We start from the raw sequence: 19,803 nt of genomic DNA, 5'->3' as shown, positions 1-19,803 counted from the left end.
CACAAGCTTTATTATTATTATTATTATTATTATGATACATGTTTGTTATCAAGCTATTTAAGATTAATGAGATATTTTTCTTTTAAAAAGTTCTGGTGGGGGCATCGTGGTGTGCATGTAACATCCACTCAAATCATTATTTGTGTTAGCTCTAAATGTTAGAACGTGAACCCAGATGTAAAGCTGATCGAAACACAAACCTTCTTGGGGCCCAACTGATGGTTGGACTAGCTAATTTCTCTGGGACGTTCCATAATGATGGTAGGCGGTACCTTAATGACAAGTTAGGTGGCCTACACAAACCATGGTTAAGCCTTGATAGATGCCTATATGTAAACCAGTTCAATTGGTGGAATCCAGCTGATGGTTGAATTGGGCTAATTACGATATACTATTATTTTGGTTCTGCCTTGTGTATGAATTGGATGTCATAAACAATTCTCAATAGGACTAAGCACATGATGCACAGATTGGATGAGGTGAACACACCTTGGTGGGCTCCACACTAAATATAGCATATTTGGCATTTGGATGATTAACTGATTGTGCCCTCCCCAATGTGGACCATGTATCAACAAGTTGGTAAACTGATGAAGAGATGTGCGGCTAATTGTTCTGATATTTAGAAAAGGAAATGACACTTCAAATCTCATTACCATACCATCTATCCAATCTTGATCAGATTATTTGGAAACTCCTATCTTCTCAGGCAAGATCTAAGCTTGCTAAGGAGATTGCGAATCAAATTCAGAAGGTATGGCAATAGTCTGAAGTGTCATTTCCTTTTCTAAATATCATAACCGACAATAGTCAGACTACACGGACAACCGACAGTAGTCAGACTACACTAGTTGCATGCACCCAGTTTTGGTTGCACCGGAGTTCACTTGAGTCAGCTGGACTAGCCTACTAGCTAACCAACCATATGTGTTCACCACGTTTGATCACACTCACCTGACTCTGATGCACCACGTGCCTTAGAGAGGCCCACTCATAATCGTTACCGATACAATCCCCAAGCATCGGGAACCGGGCATAGTAGTATGGGACACAATGTCTGCGTTGTCGGCCTACGCTGGGGTGATGAGACTCCCCGTAGTGACCTGGGTATGGGGCCGCTACGGCCGCCCTAGGCCTAGTGATCGGATTATCGCCATTGATTAAGCGGAGGTATTTCAACATCCCTATCTTACTGGATGAACAGTTTTAATTAAATACTCGGCTAACATGATTACTTATCACATCGCATTAGTATAGGTTGTAGCGACTTGGGCGTTGTGGTCACGTGATGAGAAAGTTTTAGCATTTGCGAATGTGGCGTTGGAGTCACTATGAGGGAGTGCTGGATTGTGAGAGCATGTATCATCACATAATAGTATGCATATGCATTAATAAGCGTATTTAGGAACTGAATGTTTCTGTTGCTTTATTATTAATTATGCTTGTGGAATTGATAACATGTGTAACTTGATATTAATGGAACCACTAAGTTGATCACTCACTCCCACTCTAAGATGATGTTTTAAAACACCAACTAGACCCTATCATAAATGCAAGTACCCCGAAGTCTGACACGTTGTACGAGACATCCGTGGACTCAGAAGAGGAGTTTTCGTATTTCCAGCGGCTAGGCGGGCCACCATAGGTTGCTTTAGGGTCAACAATGATATTTTGAGCTATGACATTCCGTATTTTGGAGCCATATGTATTTTTGATAGGATATGATCCCGTACACTAGACACATAATATTCTTGTTAGTCGTACTTTGCGATAGAATTTGCATTTGTTTCAGTGCACATTGCATTATCCATTTTAATTCTTCAAATGCTTACATGCCAAGCAAAACAAATCATAAAACACGCTTCCACAAGGCATAAGTAACACCCAAAATATGGGGAGTCGAATATCTATTCGGCCACGAGAATCAGGACGTTGCAAAAACAATCCAAGTCTTCCTCAACCATGTAACCGACCTAGTTAGTTTCGCAATGAAATTTGAACACTTACTATGGTTTTAGAATGACTATTGATTAACATAGTCGGTTGGATGGTAGCACTCATCGATAGATTGCACGCGAGCCACATAATAACCATGATAATCACGGCCGTACAATAAAAAGGGTATGAAAATGCTAATATTGAGGTTACATTCAATCCCCGATGGACCCATACTTTCCGATGGTCCACGTGATCACATATAAACCTACATGGCCACTTGGCCAGACGAGGATTGCTTGCAATCCTTGATGGGGCTCACCACTGTGATGGTTGCGAGAAATCCACCAGGTCCATTGGTTATGGCTCATGTTAGAAAATTAGCCCCAAAAATGTGGTGGATCCAAAACTCAAGTGGGCCGCACGACAGGAAATAGTGGGAATTGAACGCCTACCGTTGAAACATTTGTGAGGCGACAAAAGTCTTGGATCATGCTAATATTTTTGCTTTTTAAATTCATTTTAGTGACAATGATGACCTTATGAGCAGTTTGGATGGCATATAAACATCACAATGGACTGAAGAAAGATTTCAACGGAAGCAATTTCCCTCCCCACCTTTTCCTGTCGTGTGGCCCATTTGAGTTTTAGATCTTTCTAAGTTTTGGGCTGATTTCCTAACATGAGCTGGAAAAACGGATGGACGGTATGGATTTCTCACAAACATCAAAGTAAGCCCCACCCATCTTCTAACACTTCTTGCGTCAGTGAGCAAGCGGGGAATGATCACATACGCTCCGAACGATGCTAATTACCATGGGTTGGAGCTTTGTGAGTCTCAACGGGGAACGGGGGGAGCTTTGAGTAGCCATCTTAATGTATGGGTCTTATCCACACCGTCCATCCATTTTTCCCTATCATTTTAGGATAGGAACCCAAAAATGAAGCAGATCCCAGGCTCAACTGAACCACACCACAGGAAGAAGCGGTGATAATGATTCTCCCCTTTAAAGCTTTTCTAGGGGCCACCGTGATGTTTATTTGCCATAAAACCTATTCATAACGCTACATGGACCTGAATGAAGAGAAAACACAAATATCAGCTCCACCTAAAACTTCCTTGGCCTCAATAAGTTTTCAACGGTAAGATTTTAATCCCCATTTTGTAGTACAATTGAGCATTGGATCTGCCTTATATTTGATCCTCTACCATAAAATGACACCGAAAAATGGATAGCCCGTGCGGATAAGACCCATACATCATGGTGGCCACTCAAAGCTTCTGCCCGTTCCCATTGGAGACTAGCTGGGTAGAACGCAATCCGCGTGCTATCCAAACCATCCATCACATGTGTCCCCCCATGTTAGGCCAGATTCGAAATCCAACTTTTTCCTCGAGTAAGTTGGGCTGCACCAAAGATGACAATGGAAGACATCGGGGAAGGGCCTCCATCATAGAAATTTTCAAATGGAATGTGCGGTCCACCAAGTTGTGTATATCCAATTCAATCCAGCCATCAGATGATCCCCACCTGGATCAAAGGCCCCACCAAAAATCATCCAATTAAAGAACTCATGTGGGCCACACCATGTCAATATATTGGTTTTGGGCATGATTAAACATTGCTCCCTGTAGTGTGTCACCTGAGTTGTGGATCTGAATGATTCTACGGTGAAAATAAATAATCTTGGGTGGGCCCAAATATCCGGATTGTACGGTAACAACCATGCGATCCAAACATGAGTGATCATTCTTTTAAGAACACTCCCGACACGGATTGCCTATGAATCTTGCTATGGAAAGCTAGCTGGGGCCCACCGTGATCTTTGTGAGAAATCCACCCCATTCATACGTTTTTCCAGATCATGTGAGGACATGGGACCAAAAATAATGTAGATCCAAAACTCAAGTGGCCCGCACGAACGTGAAAAAGCCCTGCCAGCCATTGAAGCCTCCCTGTGGTCCACCGTCATGTTCATATTCCATCCATACCGTTCATAAGGTCATTCCCACTCGGATGAACTGAAAACACAAAAATATTAACCTGATCCAGAGCTTCCGTGGCCTCACAAATGTTTCAACGGTAGAAGTTTAATCCTAAACTCTTTCCTATCAAGCAGCCCACTTGAGTTTTTGATCTAGTTCATTTCTGCCCATGTACTAATAGTATCTAGCAAAACGGATGAACGGAGTGGATTTCTCACAAACATAACGGTGAGCCCCACCTAACTTCTTGCCAAAGGGCTTTCTCAGGGCATCTCCGTCTCGCGGATTTCTTGTCAAAGCCTTTTTTTTCCTCAGCGCCCACAGATATGTTTATGAGAAATGCACCCCGTCCACCCCTTTTGAGTGTTTATTTTATGAAAATAGACCAAAAATGAAGTGGATTTAAAACTCAGTTTGGTCAAACGTGAGTAAAAATTGGGGAAAGAAATTCTTACCGTTGAAATCTTCCTAGGCTCCACCTTTATGTTTATATGTAATCCAAACAGTCTATAATGTCATTACCATGAAGTAAAAATACCAAAAAATAAAATAAAATTCCGAAACAAAAATTTTATGGCCTAAGAATGTTTCAACAATTCACACCGAATATCCGCTGTTTCCTATCGTGTGACCCACTTAAGTTTTGGATACACATCAGTTTTGGTCGCATGTCCTAAAATGAGCCCAAAATGCGTATGAACGGGTAGGATTTCTCACAAACATCTCGGTGGACCCCATCCAGCACTTTCGCAGGAAATCCGCATGCTACTAGGACGTAGTAAAAACTAAAAAATTCTCCTGTTAAAACCAAAACTACAAATCCTCTTGTTGAGGGTCAAATATTGCATATCAGACTCATTTATTGCCTGGATTTATGAACATGGTACCGTTTAATAAGCCCATTTTAATCATATTTGTGTTACAGGGCGTATTTACGAGCTTGGACTGGGAAAAGGTACTGAGAGCATGGATTTAACATTCAGAATGCACCAAGGCAAGGGACGGACTCCAAGGGACCAAGATCGACGGAATTACATGCCAGGGATCTGTGAAAATCGAGAAACTGAACTCAAGCAGCCTGAAAGTCGGCCAGAATGCAAGATCACGGGGTTCCCACCATCCGTCCAGCTCGAAACTTTATATATGGCTTGAAGACCTTAAATAAGCCGTACAAATCAAAAATCAGCTATTGGACCGTTGTGAAAATGGCCCAACGGTTAGATCAGCCCCTTAAAACCTTAAGTGGGTCCCACCTGATATCTGGATATTCTCCATTTTTGGTCTCAACCATTTAAATGAGCTGACAAAACGGATAGACGGAGCGGATCTTTCAAAAACATCATAATGGAACCCATGGGAAGCAGCAGTGCATAGTGCAAAAGTGCACTCTCGTTGCACCGAATCAAGCCGATCGGGTCAGCGCCGCTGACCCGATCCTTCTCGCATACGGAAACAGCGGGCGGACGCTGTTCGTCGGTTTTCATGTAGTGGGCCCCATCAACCACAGTTTTTGACAATCAGAGCCGTCCATATGCTCTGCGAGGTGACCAACACCGTCGCCTAGCTTTCCTTTTTTGCTCATGCACACGCACAGAGGCAGATTTCATGTAAACGCAGGAATGGACGGTGGGAACAAAGATCGTATGGGCCACACCGAATCTAACATAAAACCAGCCAAATCTTACTGGTTTTTCGACGCGAATCGAATGGTCAGAGTGGATTTTACACACGGCGTCAATCAGCGGTTCGCCGCCTTCACAGCGCCCGACCGCGCGTGCACTGTTCGCAACAGGAAGCTGCGGTTGATCTAGGTGGGCCATCATCGCTGATCAAAACAGTGATCCGGACCGTCTATTGTGTAGAGGGGCCAAAACCGTCCGGAGGGACGTTATCTATTTGGAAAGAATGTAAGGGAAGGGGAAGTCTCTTTCCTCCGTTTTCTTGGCTGCGGAAACGCCTACGCAGCGGCAGTGTTGTGTAAGGAGTCTTCCGGCTCGTGAAACTTCCGCAGGGAGTACGGAAATCCTTCCCTGACGACAGTTTTATAAGAGAAGAAAGGGAGAAGAGGGGGCTCGTCTTTAGTTTTGGGCAAGGAGGAAGAATGTGAAGGTGTTGGGTTCTGGTTTTTGAACGTGAGGAGGAACACAGAGCAACTGCTGCTGAGCCGTGGGGAGAGTGCAGCCGTGAACAGAGGGTGTGCTCGGTTTTAGATTCAAGCTGCTGGCAGCGTGTGGAGGACAAAAGAAAAGAATACAGAGAGAGAAGATGAGAGAGAAAAGATAAGAAATTTTTCTTATTTTTCTTTTATTTTTCGTTTTCTTTTTCTTTTTATTTGTTAAGAAGTTCAAGCCATTCATGTCTGGCTGAACCTCTTAGCTAGGGCTAAGAGGTGAAGCCTGTAGCGAGATGGGAGAGTTTATTTTATGCATTTAATTTAAAATTTCTGGACTTAATTTGATTTTTAAGTTGATAATTCAAGGAATATTTTCTCAGTATTTAATGGTCTGTTGTGACTGAAATTACAATGGATTTGCAATGGCTTTGAATATTCCTTTTTCCCCTTTTTATGTTTATGAAGTCAGGAAGCCCTGTTGTTCATCATTGCTCCATGGGCATGGTAAGATGATAGTACCCTTCCTGATCCTCATACATTATTGATTGGTTGGTAATTAGTTTAATCCTGTTGTTTGCTTTGTCTCCTGGACATGGTTAGATGATGGAATCCATTCTAATTCATATACCTTTCACCCCTTGAAAACTATATCAAAGGAAGTCTAGTAAATTTCCATGATTTCTGAAGCAGGCATAAGTTCTCCCTGATCTCTACAAGTGGATCCTCTGAATCCCTAGTTTCCTTCCTCTGAATTCCTTAAAGTTTTACATTAATCTCTCCCCATTATTAATCAATTTACATTTGATTTTGATTGCATCTTAGGCTAGTTCTATTACTACCTAGTTTCAGAAAACGTACAAGTCTCAGTCCCTGTGGATTCGACCTCGGTCTTACCGAGTTTATTACTACATCACAACCCTATACTTGGGGAGTGAACACCTCTCTCTTGGATCTAAATAGAAGACTCTTTCAACCTACTCATATCTCATCCTACAAACACCGGCAGCTTCTCTTCTCCTACAATGGCTTCACCTATAAAGCCATTCAGTGTTATTTATCTTCTAAATCTTTTGTGCGCTGCTCAAGCCATGGATAGTAGCTTTCAAGCTATATACAATTTCGGAAATCTCAGATACAGGAAACCTTATCCGTGAAGACAATCTCAGCCCCTTTTCATCCATCGCTAAATTTCCGTATGGCGAGACGTACTTCCACCGACCCACTGGCCAATGCTCGAATGGGCTGCTGATGGTCGATGTCCTCGGTATTGAAAAATCTCTTCCATTTTATTTTTATATATATATATATATATATATATTATTTAATGAGTTAGGTCCATGATTTAATGGTCCAAATTGTTGTTCTAATGGGCCCCACATGGCAAGTGGAAATTTTTTTTGATTGGAAGATAATAACCGTCCAATCTTTTGTTTTTGTTGTTGTTGTTGTATTCCACTTATTAACACGTTGATTGAAGGGTTGGGCTTGTCCCACTTAGTACTCATTCAGATTTTTTTTTTATTTTTTTCCTTTTTCTATGGTAAGGTGGTTAGACGCCACATTCAATCATGGAGTTAATTTGCAGTAGCCGGCGTTACGGCTCTCCCACCGTCCTTTTGGGTGAACCATGGCGCCCTCATGCCTTATACAAACAGTTCCCTTGAAGTCCAGCTCAATTGGTTTAAGGCCCACCTCAGCTCTATTTGCTTCTCGCAAATCGGTAAGATCAACCACGATCCATTAAATTCATCTTAATTGTCATTGAATTACCATGCTTTAGTTTGTGCAAGTGACGCCAATGGCCCACTGATCCAGACCATTGGCTTGTTGGACCCGTCGAAGATAGGATCATATCTCCAAGATGGACCAAGTTAGGCAGGATCGGGCCCAGACCATTCATTAATCGGGCCTAAGCCGGCCAAGTATTAAGGACATAAATAGAATAGGCCTATTCTGACCATTGCATTGGGCATTAATAGTAGGAAATTTTACAAGATCTAGGCTCAGGCTTGTCTCAATTGGGCTTCAAAATCTAACCCAGGATATATGGCCTCAAAAATCTCTTCCATCTTTTAGATTTGTGACCTATTGAACAACAGTCCATATTCAATGGCAAACATTCTTATATCGAATGGCTACCACACTTTATAAGGTGATCATTGTGGCCCATCTTGTATCTGATCAATTAGCTTTCTAACACTTTTTTTTTGTGGGCCCATAGAATGTGCATTAAAGATGGAGAAAGCACTGTTTTTGGTATGAGAGATTGGTGGGAACGACTACAACTATGCTTTCCTACGAGAAAAATCCATGTGAGTTCTCTTTTTCTGTCTCAGTACCAATGTTCAAACATGCAAAAATATCCTACCCGTGTATTGCATGGGACCTACCATCTAGATCAATTGGCCGAAAAAAGTTCTGCGTCCCCTTGCTATCATGGGCCCACCAAATGAACAAACCCCATCATGCATTTTTGTGCCCAAAAAACTCTTAAACCGACCTTTGAAGGTTGTATGGGGACAGATTAACCGTTAAATCATATCTGATTATAGTTATGATTTTTTGTGGTGATGATGGAACTCATCAACGTTGGTGCCATTAATCTTGTCATCCCTGGGAATTTCCCGATCAGTTGCATACCAATCTACCTCACAGCATTCCACAACGACCATCCAGCATTGTACGATGAAAACAAGTGTCTAAGATGCTTCAACGACTTCACAATGTACCACAACCGTCAACTCCAACTGGCTATCCAAGAGCTGAAAAAGGAATTCCCCCAGGTTCTGATAATATACGCCGATTACTACAAGACGCTAATGAGGATCATTAACCATGCTTTAGCTAAAGGTAAGTGCAAGTCATTAACCATGCTTTAGCTAAAGGTAAGTGCAAGTCCCGTCATGTAGAAAAACTCGTCTCATGCAAAGAAATACTCATCTCATGCAAATAACATTGGCATCCTGGCCACTTAGCTGGTAGCAATCTAGCTCTTATGATTTCGTTTGGATAACAATCACTAGGGTTTCTTTTCAATGTTAATGACTAGGATTCGAGCTGGATAATTTGATGAAAGCGTGTTGCAGAATTGGTGGCGCTTACAACTTCAACCCCTTTAGTATGTGTGGCATCTGTAGTATGCAGGGTGTTCCGGTGTGCCCTAACCTCAAAAAATACATCCATTGGGACAGCATTCATCTCACCCAAGAGGCTCACAGGCAAATGGCTATTTGGCTCATTTTCAACATCGCCAAACAGTGGAAATGTTTGGTGTAGAAATTTCTTTTTGGCTTTTTAGATATTTTACCTAAATGCTTAGAAACACAGGCTTTGTTATTTTCTTTTTATTTTTTTACATATAAGAGCTAATTAATTCTTAATTCGAGATACATATTCGTTATCATTCATTATTTGTGGCAGCTCTAAATGTTAGAACGTGAACACAAATATTAAGGCCGATGCAAACACAAACCTTCATGGGGCCCAAATGATGGTTGGACTAGCTGATTTCTCTGGGACATTCCATAATGATGGTAGGCCACACCTGATTCACAAGTCATGTGGCCAACACAAACCACGGTAGGCCCTGATCATTTCTCCACTATCTATCAAAGGTGAAAAAAGAAAATAATAACTGTTCTGATATTTAGAAAGGGTAATGAAACTTCAAATCTCATGATCATACCATCTATCCAATCTTGATCAGACTCTTGGAATAGGAACTCAATAGCCAAAATAAATTGCCGAAATAAGTCGAATAGGTAAGGCGCTTGCAAAGTACACAACAGCATTGGGCAGACAAGTAAAATCTGTAAAATGGAGTTTTGGCTTCTATCTCACTTGCAAGTGAAGGTGAAAATGGTAATGACATACCCAAAAAAAAAAGAAGGAAATATAATGATTCAAGTACAAACAGACAGACCCTACTCCCAATCTGTCGTTATTTCAGTTTCATTTCTAATGCCAGACATCCTACTCTGTGTCGAAGTTCCGCCGAGGTTGGAAGGGTGAGATCAAAACCACCCTTCCTAAAACTCCCAAAAAAAAAAAAAAAAAAAAAAAAAAGGAGGTTGAAAAGAATACTATGTTTCAAAAAAGAATACAATACCCACTTGGCATTGAAGCAAGCAGTGTCAGCAAAATACCTATTGTTTATTACCATGGTTCCGAGTCTTCTTTTTGCCCTCCACAGGTTCAACATACAATGGCCATTTGCCTGAGATCAGGCAAAGCTATTACACTTTTGCAAGTTCTTGAGCAGGTGCAGCAGCTGCCGCCGGAGCAACCCCACCCGTGGTTGGCCTGAACATCAGAACAAAAGAAATAGGATGAGCTTCAGACTTCCATTCTCTTTCTTCATCTCCATTAGATAATTTTCAGTCATTCTTTATATAAACATATCCCCATCACAGCATGACAATTTCCTTCTCTGCTGTACTGTGCTCAACTCCAACATGGATATCCATTGGCCAGTTCCCCATTGATCAACATGTCAAAAAGTCCATTATGCCCATGCTTGGCCCATCACCCGATTACCAAACAAGCCCACACTTCAAGACCCAAAGGGCCTAGGAGTCCAGGTCCAATCTGAGACAGTTCCATGAGACAGTTCCATAAAAGGCCAGACCTGATGGACTGGCCAAACCCATTGCCACCCATATTCAAAATGGACGAGAAACAACATTATTGGCAGCAGTCTGCATTGTATGAGGGAAGAGACAACCACTGGAAGGATAAGATCATTCTATCTTTGTTATCTTTTGGTTGTGGTCATTAAGGTCATTAAGTTCAGTTTTACTCCCATAATTTATTTATTTTTAAAGAGAGTTTTACATTACTCCCATGTTTTCTATAGGCAAATAGCAATAACTATATTATTAGGGTGTGCTTGGTTGCACCAAATTGGACTGGTTCGTCATGAAATTTCATGATATCTTGCGCAACCAAGCACACCCTAAGATATAAACAAGGAAAAAGAATGAAAGAAATAAATTAGCTGCTTTTGTGAAGAACTTACAAGCCAACGAAAACTTTGAAGGAATCGTAGATCACCCATTGTGCAGCTGTCAGGGTTCCAATCATGACGATTCGAAGAGGAAGACCACGGGTGAAGAGACCCAACAATCCAAGTTTCTTCACAGCCTGCAAAGATGAATAAAAGCCTCATACTCAGTTGCAGAGCCGCACAAAGTAATCGGAAAAAAAAAAAAAAAAAAAAAAGAAGAAGGAAAGGATAACCATCTACAGTGCACATTTGCATCGGGGCATCAAAGTACAAAAGAAAAAGATGACTCACATCACCCACGGTTGCTCCCTTCGCATTGTTCAGGAAAGACACGAGATTGTCAGCAGGGTGAGAAACAATGGCGCAGAAGACACCAGCAACATAGCCACCAGCAAAGCTCACACCCAGTTGAAAAGGTTTGCTGCACTGGTCCTTTGGTGTAGGAATGGCGTGCTTGTATAGCATCTCTACAATGTTTTCAAATGTTGCAAACTTCACCATGGTATCTGCATTTACACATTTGGTTTTAGAACAGAACAACTAAGATAAAATTGTTAGAAAATAGAAAAATAAAGATCTTCTTTCAGTTGTCTCACACCTATCTATATTGTTTCTCAGGTTATCAGATTTTATTCATTTAACCGGATGCACATCATATGTTAACTTGCCATCATAAACTATATGGACAAACATGGAAGTAATTTCACGTCTTTTTAACAATGTGGTTGAAACTTATTATTTCACCAGAATGACCATGAAGCTGAACGAGACTAGTATCATGCATCACCACCAGAATGCAACTCCATTCAAAAGCAAGCTCGTTGATAATTACGAGGAACTTGTTTCCTAGCAAAAACAAATATCTCTTGTTTCCCATTTCCCAATGTGCATTTCACATTTCTGCTTAATACTAGAACACTCGCAATCAAATGTGACCATTCATTAGTTCATTCCGTGCATCATTTCCTGCAATTGTTTATTGATCTATGAAGATGCACACAAGACATTGAACCATTAAAAAATCCCAAGAAGAAATAGGTGCAGGGAAAGGTGTCATGTAAGGGTATAAAATCCTTGTCTGGAAACACGAAAATAAAAAATAAAAAATTTCCACTTCACTCGCCTGAATCTACTCAACTTGGTTTACTCAATCCACTCGATTCAACTCAAAAGGGCCACTCAGTTGAGTCAACTCATTTCGGCTCTAAAAGGAGGGGAAAGATCATAATTAAACACACCGAGACTCTAAACATGAAACATAACCAAGTCCTGGGGTTCAGGCTCAGTAAAAACTAGTTACTCAAATCAGCTCTACAGACTTTGAAGTCAAGTTCTCGAGTTTTAAAACAGCAGTATAAAAGACAGGGTGACACATTTAATCATCCAGCTAAAGACGAGCATGTATCTTTTTTTTCTTTTACTATTTTTTTTTTTTTTTTTTTTTTTTTTTTTGAGAGAGAGAGAGAGAGAGAAGAAGACAAGGGCATGTGTCAGCAGGGTGCTTTCTGCACAGATATACTTTCCTAAAACATACAAAACAAAGCATAAAGCTCATAGGAATTCAGGATCACAAGGCAAAGCTATAGATGCATTCTACAATTGTAGCATGATACAGTTAGATGTCAGATGATGAACATCAAAAGGAGTTACATGCGATCACATAGAATTGGGGTCCACAAATCAGTCATTCGGAACATTGATCAGAGGAGCCCCAGAAGATGGGGGTCAATACAAAAGATGTCCAGACTATATCCTAAGCACATAGCATTGGCCATTTTCAGGACCATGCTACATCGTTCCAACCATCTTCATCGACCTTTTCTCATTCCAGCCGCTTGCAGTTTTTTCTTTTTTACCCCAATTGCCTTTATTGCCATTTTAATGACAGTGTTTGACTTGAATGAAGGGGATCTTCCAACCCAGGGGATTCTTCAGTCATGCACAATCAACCATGTTAGAGCATATCAATCACACAAATCTAATAATTTCCCAATATATAGATGTCCAAAAGTGTCATTAGACCAAGCAAGGAGGCAAGCTTGTGAGCGACATCATTAGAGTTCAGCTCCATTCAAAAGTAAGAGGGATAAGACTCAAGCAGAGAGGATGGTTTGCTCTGCGCACACGTAAAATCTTGAAAACCATGAGCAGATTCCAAGAAGAACTAGGTGCGGTAATGCATGTCTAAACAGTGAGATAATGGCTAATTCTAGGCATGATTGTTTGTGAGCCACATCATTGGAGTGCAGCTCCATTCAAAAGTAAAATGGAGACTACTCAAGCAGGAAGGATGGTTTGCTCTACGCACACTTAAAATCTTGAAAATCATGACCAGATTCGATGAAGAACTAGGTGTGGAAGGAAAACAGCCAATGTATGTCTAAACGGTGAGATAATGGCTTATTCTATGCATGATTGTTTGTGAACCACATCATTGGAGTGCAGCCCCATTCAAAATTAAGAAGGAGAAGACTCAAGCAGAGAGGGTGGTTTGCTTTACGCACACTTAAATCTTGAAAATCATGACCAGATTTCCATGAAGAACTAGGTGCAGAAGGAAAACAGACAATGTATGTCTAAACAGTGAGATAATGGCTTATTCTATGCATGATTGTTTGTGAACCACATCATTGGAGTGCAGCTCCATTCATAAATAAGAAGGAGAAGACTCAAGCAAAGAGGATGGTTTGCTCTACGCACACTTAAAATCTTGAAAATCATGACCAGATTCCATGAAGAAATAGGTGCGGAAGGAAAACAGACAGTGTATGTCTAAATGGTGAGATAATGGCTTATTCTATGCATGATTGATTGTGAACCACATCATTGGAGTGCACCTCCATTCAAAAATAAGAAGGAGAAGACTCAAGCAAAGAGGATGATTAGCTCTACGCACACTTAAAATCTTGAAAACCATGACCAGATTCCAAGAAGAACTAGGTGCGGAAGGAAAACATAGTTATTACGTCTGATAATGCCCTACTCTAGGCATGATTGCCTTGAAAGTCAGGACAGCCTCATTATCAAATGGACCACATGAGAGAAGCATGGGACGTCCGCCAATAAAAATGTCTAGATTGCATTTGGGGCCCACTGTGATGGGTGGAAAACATACAATCCGTTTAGTGTGTGCATGCTTTAATGCTCTCCTAGGGCCCTAAAAAAATCAAGTCCTTGTGTGTTTTGTGGATTTTGGAAGGTTCACCGCCCAAGCTGTATGGTACGAAAACCTACTGTATCCATTGTACACGCTTTAGAGGCTAGCCAAACAGACAATCTGTCTTCCTGTAAACAGATTACCACTTTAAAGCCAAACAGAATAGCATGTAAACCGATTACACCTGAAACTTTTTACAGGTGTAATGTGTTTACAACTAAAAAAATTACAGGCATCCAAACGACCCCTAAATTTCTCGAATATTTAAAGTGAGCAAACTTGCGTTATTGGAAGGCTAGCCCGACTATTGAGGTAATCATGCCCTGACTCAACAGTTTGATTAGAGATATATAAATGGTACCAAGTAGAGTCATAGAGGAAAACAGAGAATTTAGGAGTGGAAATTATGCATCAAATCTAAATGATCATTACATTCTTGTGGCAAGGAGTGTACGGCAGTATGCCACGGCTGCAGAGTGCTTCAAACAGGGGGTCTTTAAAAATGGGCACAATCATTAGTTATGAGTACTTGAGTTCATGCAAGTCCAAGTGCATGTGTTGGAAAAGCCAAAACCAATCAATTGTTGGCTCATGCTCAGATGGTTTTTTTTTTTTTTTTTTTTTAAAAAGACAGCCACATAAGAAACATGACCACTTGCACCTTGTACATATAAATATTAAAAAAGGTAAATCCAGTGATCAACAACAAAGAGCGAACAAAGATCAGTAAAGTTTTTCCACGGATATTATTCAACTCTACTTGGAGAAACAAATGATTCTACAGAATGCCAAAGGCGTGGAGTTTTTAAACTGAAGTTGCACCATTTTAATATTTGGGGCATCTCATTATCCGAAAACATGAAAGTAAGCCCAAATCATGAATCTTACCACCATATAATCGAAGTTCAAATGCAGATAAGCAGATCACACGTTATCCCACAACAAGTAGGGAAAACCTCTAGCAAGTGGGGAACACATTATAGTCCATACTTTATCAGAGTGATAAGGTTCACCAATAGCAAAGCTTTACAATTGGTATCCAATGAGGGTTGTTTTCCCCAGAAGTGGATAAAAAAGGCATCTTTTTCAACACAGAGAAGGGGTTTAAGTTAAGAAACAACAATTTATCATCTAAGCCTTATCCCAACTAATTGGGCCCAGCTACACACGAATCAGGTTCTGCCATTCCACTCTATCAAGGATCATATCTTCAGTCAAACCATAGGTCCTCAAGTCTCTGCTTACTTTTTTACGGATAGAATAAACAGCTAGTCTAACTGTATACTTGAATGGTTAACAGGCACCTAAAGTGTGAGACATACATATGCATTCATTGAGAAACAGTATCATCAAACTCAATCACAACACTGCGCGACTCCCACAACAGTAGTTCAGTAAGTAACATAACATAATGGTTTATTCAACACTACACACAAATAGAATAAAAACAAAGAGAAAGCTGAACTGCAACACATGGGTAAACACCTGTAGTAAGCATGAACTAACATAAAATTTTCAAACAAAAAAAGATATCCAAATATCTCATTTTTGTTCAAAACAAAGACCAAGAACCACACCAGTTAGGTGTGCGTTGGTACATGTTGAAGGCTCTAAAAGGGCGAGGGGAAGGCCCAAAAGGATGTGAATGGAGGTAGCGAGAAACAACTAGATGACCAATGGTATAACTGAAGGCCTGACCCTTGATAGAGTGGAATTGCAGAACATGATTCATGTAGACGACCCCAATTAATTGGGACAAGGCTTAGATTATTATGATGATGATTATGCTGACAATGAAGATGATCAAAAATGACATAACCAAATGATAAAAACTAACAAGCCAATGCGCAAAGAATGGTAAAATAAAGGCACACATGCACATGCATGCATAAAATAAGCAAGAATTAATGTTAAGGAAAACAAATGTGCTTTCAAAGAGAAATGAAGCTGTGGTAACACATGAAAAACCACGCTACAACCATCCATACTAACCAATTGCTTTCCCAATTCATCTCTACTATGCAACATAATTCAAATTCAAAGCAATGAGAAAAGAATCTACATGATCCAGCCAAACATACTTCTATGATCCTTTTCTATCCAAAGCAGTGCTCTGGATAACTTTCTATAGGATAAGTATGTGTTTAAGTAACCAATAAGTATAAAGAAAGGAAGGCCACAAATGTAAAACAAGCTAAGAGAACATCTCTGCTTACATGGAATTTGACGTCCCCAAAGAGGAACAATTCCCTTGTACAACCTGTGCAAGTATAGAAGCATCAGAAAACAACATTTTACAACTTCAAGGTCCCTGACTTAAAAAACAGAAGAAACAGCGAAGAAAATCCATACCCGAGAACGCCTTCAGATCTAACAAGCTTAGGCAACCCATCAGACAATCCTCTCGCAAATCCAGGCTGAGTTTGCACCCTGACCTTAACTGCCTCCATTGGGCAAAGGGCAACATCAGCGATCACTTCAGCAGATGCAGAACCCGCAAGATAGATCAAGGTCTTGTATTTGGCTGCGTACTCTGGCCCAGCAATGTCAGAGTAGTATTTCTTAAAGAACTCATAGAAGCCGTACTTACAGGCACCCTGAGCACTGTAACCAAGCAGTGTTGGCACCCAACCCCTGAAGAAACCTCTAGGTCCCTGGTCTTTGAGCAACACGCCAAAGCCAGAGTAGATGCTCTTGTACTTTGCAGGGTCAATCTGAAGAGACAAGCAGAGGACAATATTAGCAGGAATCCATGAGAAGAAAAGCAAACAGATCAACCAAGACGAAGATCAAGAACCCAAACTAACAATCCAATGCAGAATATCTCAATATCAACCAAACAGATGATTATTTCTGCAAACATCCCAAAGGTTAATGTCAAGGCAAGATAACCTTAATATCAATCTCTGATGTTGAATCTGGACGTCTGATGTTGGATCAGAGCTTATATTTCTTTATTTTAGGTTTATGCTTCTTTTGATGTTTTGATTTGATGGTTATTTGCTATTCTCAGTGAGCTCAATTGAATTAGAGGTATCATTTGCCAGTGATCTGTTTTGAATTCCTTGTTAGGGGAAATTGAGCAATTTTCCTTGAAGGAAACTGTCATTAGAACGATCATTTTCATTCAAGGAAACTTGGGGGTAGCACCAATAGGTAATAAAATAAACGAATTATACTTAGATGGTCTGGCCATGTGCAATAGAAGCCCAAACAGTTAGAAGCCTCTATAAGGGCAAGGGGACTGCCTAAAGGGATGTTGGTGGAGATAGCGAGAAAATATTCAATGATAGAGTGGAATGGCGGAACGGTAGCCGGCCCCAATTAGTTGGATAAGGCTTATTAGATGATGAGTGATGATTTGATGCTTGGATTAAAAGTAGATGATGTAGAACGTTGTCACAGATACGTTCCTAGCATGGTGGGGCCAAAAGAAGACGGACTGTAAATTGACCATAACTTTTGATCTGGGTATCATTACGGGGTGCACAATCTATTAATCTTTACTGAAACGGGCCATCCGAGGTGAACCAACCCACAAAGTGGGTCACATTTGTCCGTTTCGTCAGAAAACCACGCTTTCAGCTCAAAAACGAATTTTTAAGAAAATTTTACTATTTTTAGTAATTCCGATTTTATTTTATATTTTTACTATTTTTAGAGTTTTAAATTTTCTTCCTTTTTAGAAATAACTTTTAATTATACCAGGAATCTTCTAGAGAAAGTTTATTTGGAATTTTTATTTTTAGAAATTAGGCATTAGAAGAGTTTTATTAGAATTAGGATTTTTATTAGAGTTAGAATTTTGTTATTTTTGGTAATTACGAAATTTAGTTTATTTTTTCTTTATTAATGGTGTAAGGAGATGCATCAGAAGATTATCAATGATTCATTAATCAATTTCGAATTTATTTCTACTTCTTGCTTTCTTTCCTCGTGGATGTCCAGATAAGTTCCGTGGATTCGGAATAGTTATCCTCTTGACGAAGACGGTGCTCGACCTCACGTCCTCCCCTGCGTCAGTAGAGGATCCACAAAATCAAAACACTAAAGCAACGAGAGCAAACCTGCATATTGCACTTGACGACATCGAGAGGCGTGACGGCCGTGTGAGTAAGGCCGCAGCTTAGGATACCACCGAAGGTGCAGGCGGCGTAGAAAGCCGGTGAATACATCTCGATCTTGCCGGGCTCGCTTGGCGCTGGAACGATGAAGGCCTTGGGAACTCCATTTGAGGGAGATGGAGATGGAGACGACGTGGAGCTAGGGTTTCTGTGGAGCAATTTCTGCGGATCTAGGCCTTGGGATGAAGGAGATGAGTAGAGATAGGAAGGAAGGAGGGATTGGCGAGAGCTTTCAGAGAAAGCCATTGAGAGAGACAAAGAGACAGAGAGACGGGGTTTGGCGACAGCAAATAGGAGTTGAACGCGGACCCTGTCCGACGAGTTCGATCTGGCGGTATGCATTTGGGTGACAAACTATATCATCTGAGTCTGCCAAGGCGGCGCAACGACTTTTGTTGGTCAACGGTATGCGTGGTGGATGCACTCCTTAGACAACCAAGTACATTCTCCCCGGAAACGCGGAAGCAGAGTGTCTGAATATCCTGTGGCACGACGTGGCTCAAGCTGTGTGGGGCCAATTAGATGGCAAAAAGATATACAATATAGATAAAATACAATCACAGTACAGTGGGCCCCACAGAGGTTGGGCCACGCTGAGCCATGGGAATATCCTTGTCGTGGGCGCCACAGGCAATCCATTTCCCAATAACTAAAGAAAGGCTGTAAGAAATTTACAGCTGCCGTTCAAAACTAGCGCCCGATAATTTCACCACCACTGCTGAAGAGTAGCCTGCACTTTTTTTTTATATATAACACACGCACACACACACACGCTTACACATGCACACGTACGCCGTGGGATTTCACCACTGATGGGTACTCAAACCCTTGACCGGTGTTGAAACTCCTGGGAGTCTACCACCCGGTTAAGAGTAGCATGCACTTCGTTAACATCCATTTTGTGAGCTTGGCCATGTCGTGCCACTGGGACATCCACAGGGCTACCACGACGTACGGCTTTATCCACACAGTCCATCTATTTTGCCAAAATAATTTAGGGTAGAAGCCCAAAAATAAAACAGTTCTAAGGCTCAAGTGGACTATACAATTGGGGTTAAAACTTTTAGAACGACACAAAAAATGGGAGTAAAGCGTTGTCATACGGCTCTGCTACCAGGCGTACTCTCTTCAATGCACTTGCACTGTAATATCATGTGAAAGAATTCCAAGAAATACAGAAGCTTTATCTCCAGGGGGAGAACGATGAGTAGTCTACACTAGCAGCTCATACGCTCATCACCACTATTGTGCATGCCGCCATCCAATGACTGTTTCTTCCCTTCCGAAGGTACTGTTCCAGTAACAGGAGCCAGGATAACCTCCTTGAGGACGTTGCGGGTTGCAAATCGGTCATTCGCACCACTTACCTCTGAGGCAGAAGGGCGATCATACAGGTATGATCATCTCTCTCCCGGTTGGATCTCCGATCAGTTTGGAAGTATAACCATGAGCCGATTCATGGTTCAATGTTGCATCTCCCTC

The 19,803-nt window shown here is 41.1% G+C and overlaps 2 protein-coding genes and 1 pseudogene across 2 annotated transcripts; 2 read left to right on the top strand and 1 right to left on the bottom strand.

Moving 5' to 3' along the window:
- Positions 1–7,106: 7,106 nt before the first annotated feature.
- LOC131238526 (GDSL esterase/lipase At1g28580-like) lies at positions 7,107–8,594 on the top strand (annotated as a pseudogene).
- Positions 8,595–8,608: 14 nt separating this feature from the next.
- On the top strand, positions 8,609–9,595 carry LOC131238518 (GDSL esterase/lipase At5g03980-like). Its single transcript, XM_058236224.1, has 2 exons — positions 8,609–8,895; positions 9,122–9,595. Exons 1-2 carry the CDS (start codon positions 8,609–8,611, stop codon positions 9,309–9,311), a joined length of 477 nt encoding a protein of 158 aa, XP_058092207.1. The 3' UTR covers positions 9,312–9,595.
- Positions 9,596–10,105: 510 nt separating this feature from the next.
- Positions 10,106–18,670, bottom strand: LOC131239349 (mitochondrial phosphate carrier protein 3, mitochondrial-like). Its single transcript, XM_058237017.1, has 6 exons — positions 18,265–18,670; positions 16,550–16,911; positions 16,414–16,457; positions 11,332–11,546; positions 11,053–11,177; positions 10,106–10,337 (listed from the first exon to the last, which is right to left on the bottom strand). Exons 1-6 carry the CDS (start codon positions 18,661–18,663, stop codon positions 10,271–10,273), a joined length of 1,212 nt encoding a protein of 403 aa, XP_058093000.1. The 5' UTR covers positions 18,664–18,670; the 3' UTR covers positions 10,106–10,270.
- Between the last annotated feature and the right edge of the window lie 1,133 nt (positions 18,671–19,803).

The sequence above is a fragment of the Magnolia sinica genome, chromosome 3, assembly GCF_029962835.1.
Source record: "Magnolia sinica isolate HGM2019 chromosome 3, MsV1, whole genome shotgun sequence".
In the NCBI taxonomy this organism is placed as follows: domain Eukaryota; kingdom Viridiplantae; phylum Streptophyta; class Magnoliopsida; order Magnoliales; family Magnoliaceae; genus Magnolia; species Magnolia sinica.
This window is presented reverse-complemented; position numbering and strand designations above follow the sequence as displayed.

Excerpts from the sequence above, each read along its gene's own strand:
- LOC131238518 (XM_058236224.1), top strand. The coding sequence starts at position 8,609 with ATGGAACTCATCAACGTTGGTGCCATTAATCTTGTCATCCCTGGGAAT. Across the intron at positions 8,896-9,121 it reads TTAGCTAAAGGTAAGTGCAA|AATTGGTGGCGCTTACAACT; the intron begins GTCATTAACCAT and ends AGCGTGTTGCAG.
- LOC131239349 (XM_058237017.1), bottom strand. The coding sequence starts at position 18,663 with ATGCATACCGCCAGATCGAACTCGTCGGACAGGGTCCGCGTTCAACTC. Across the intron at positions 16,912-18,264 it reads TCGTCAAGTGCAATATGCAG|ATTGACCCTGCAAAGTACAA; the intron begins GTTTGCTCTCGT and ends TTGTCTCTTCAG. Across the intron at positions 16,458-16,549 it reads AGATCTGAAGGCGTTCTCGG|GTTGTACAAGGGAATTGTTC; the intron begins GTATGGATTTTC and ends ATACTTGCACAG.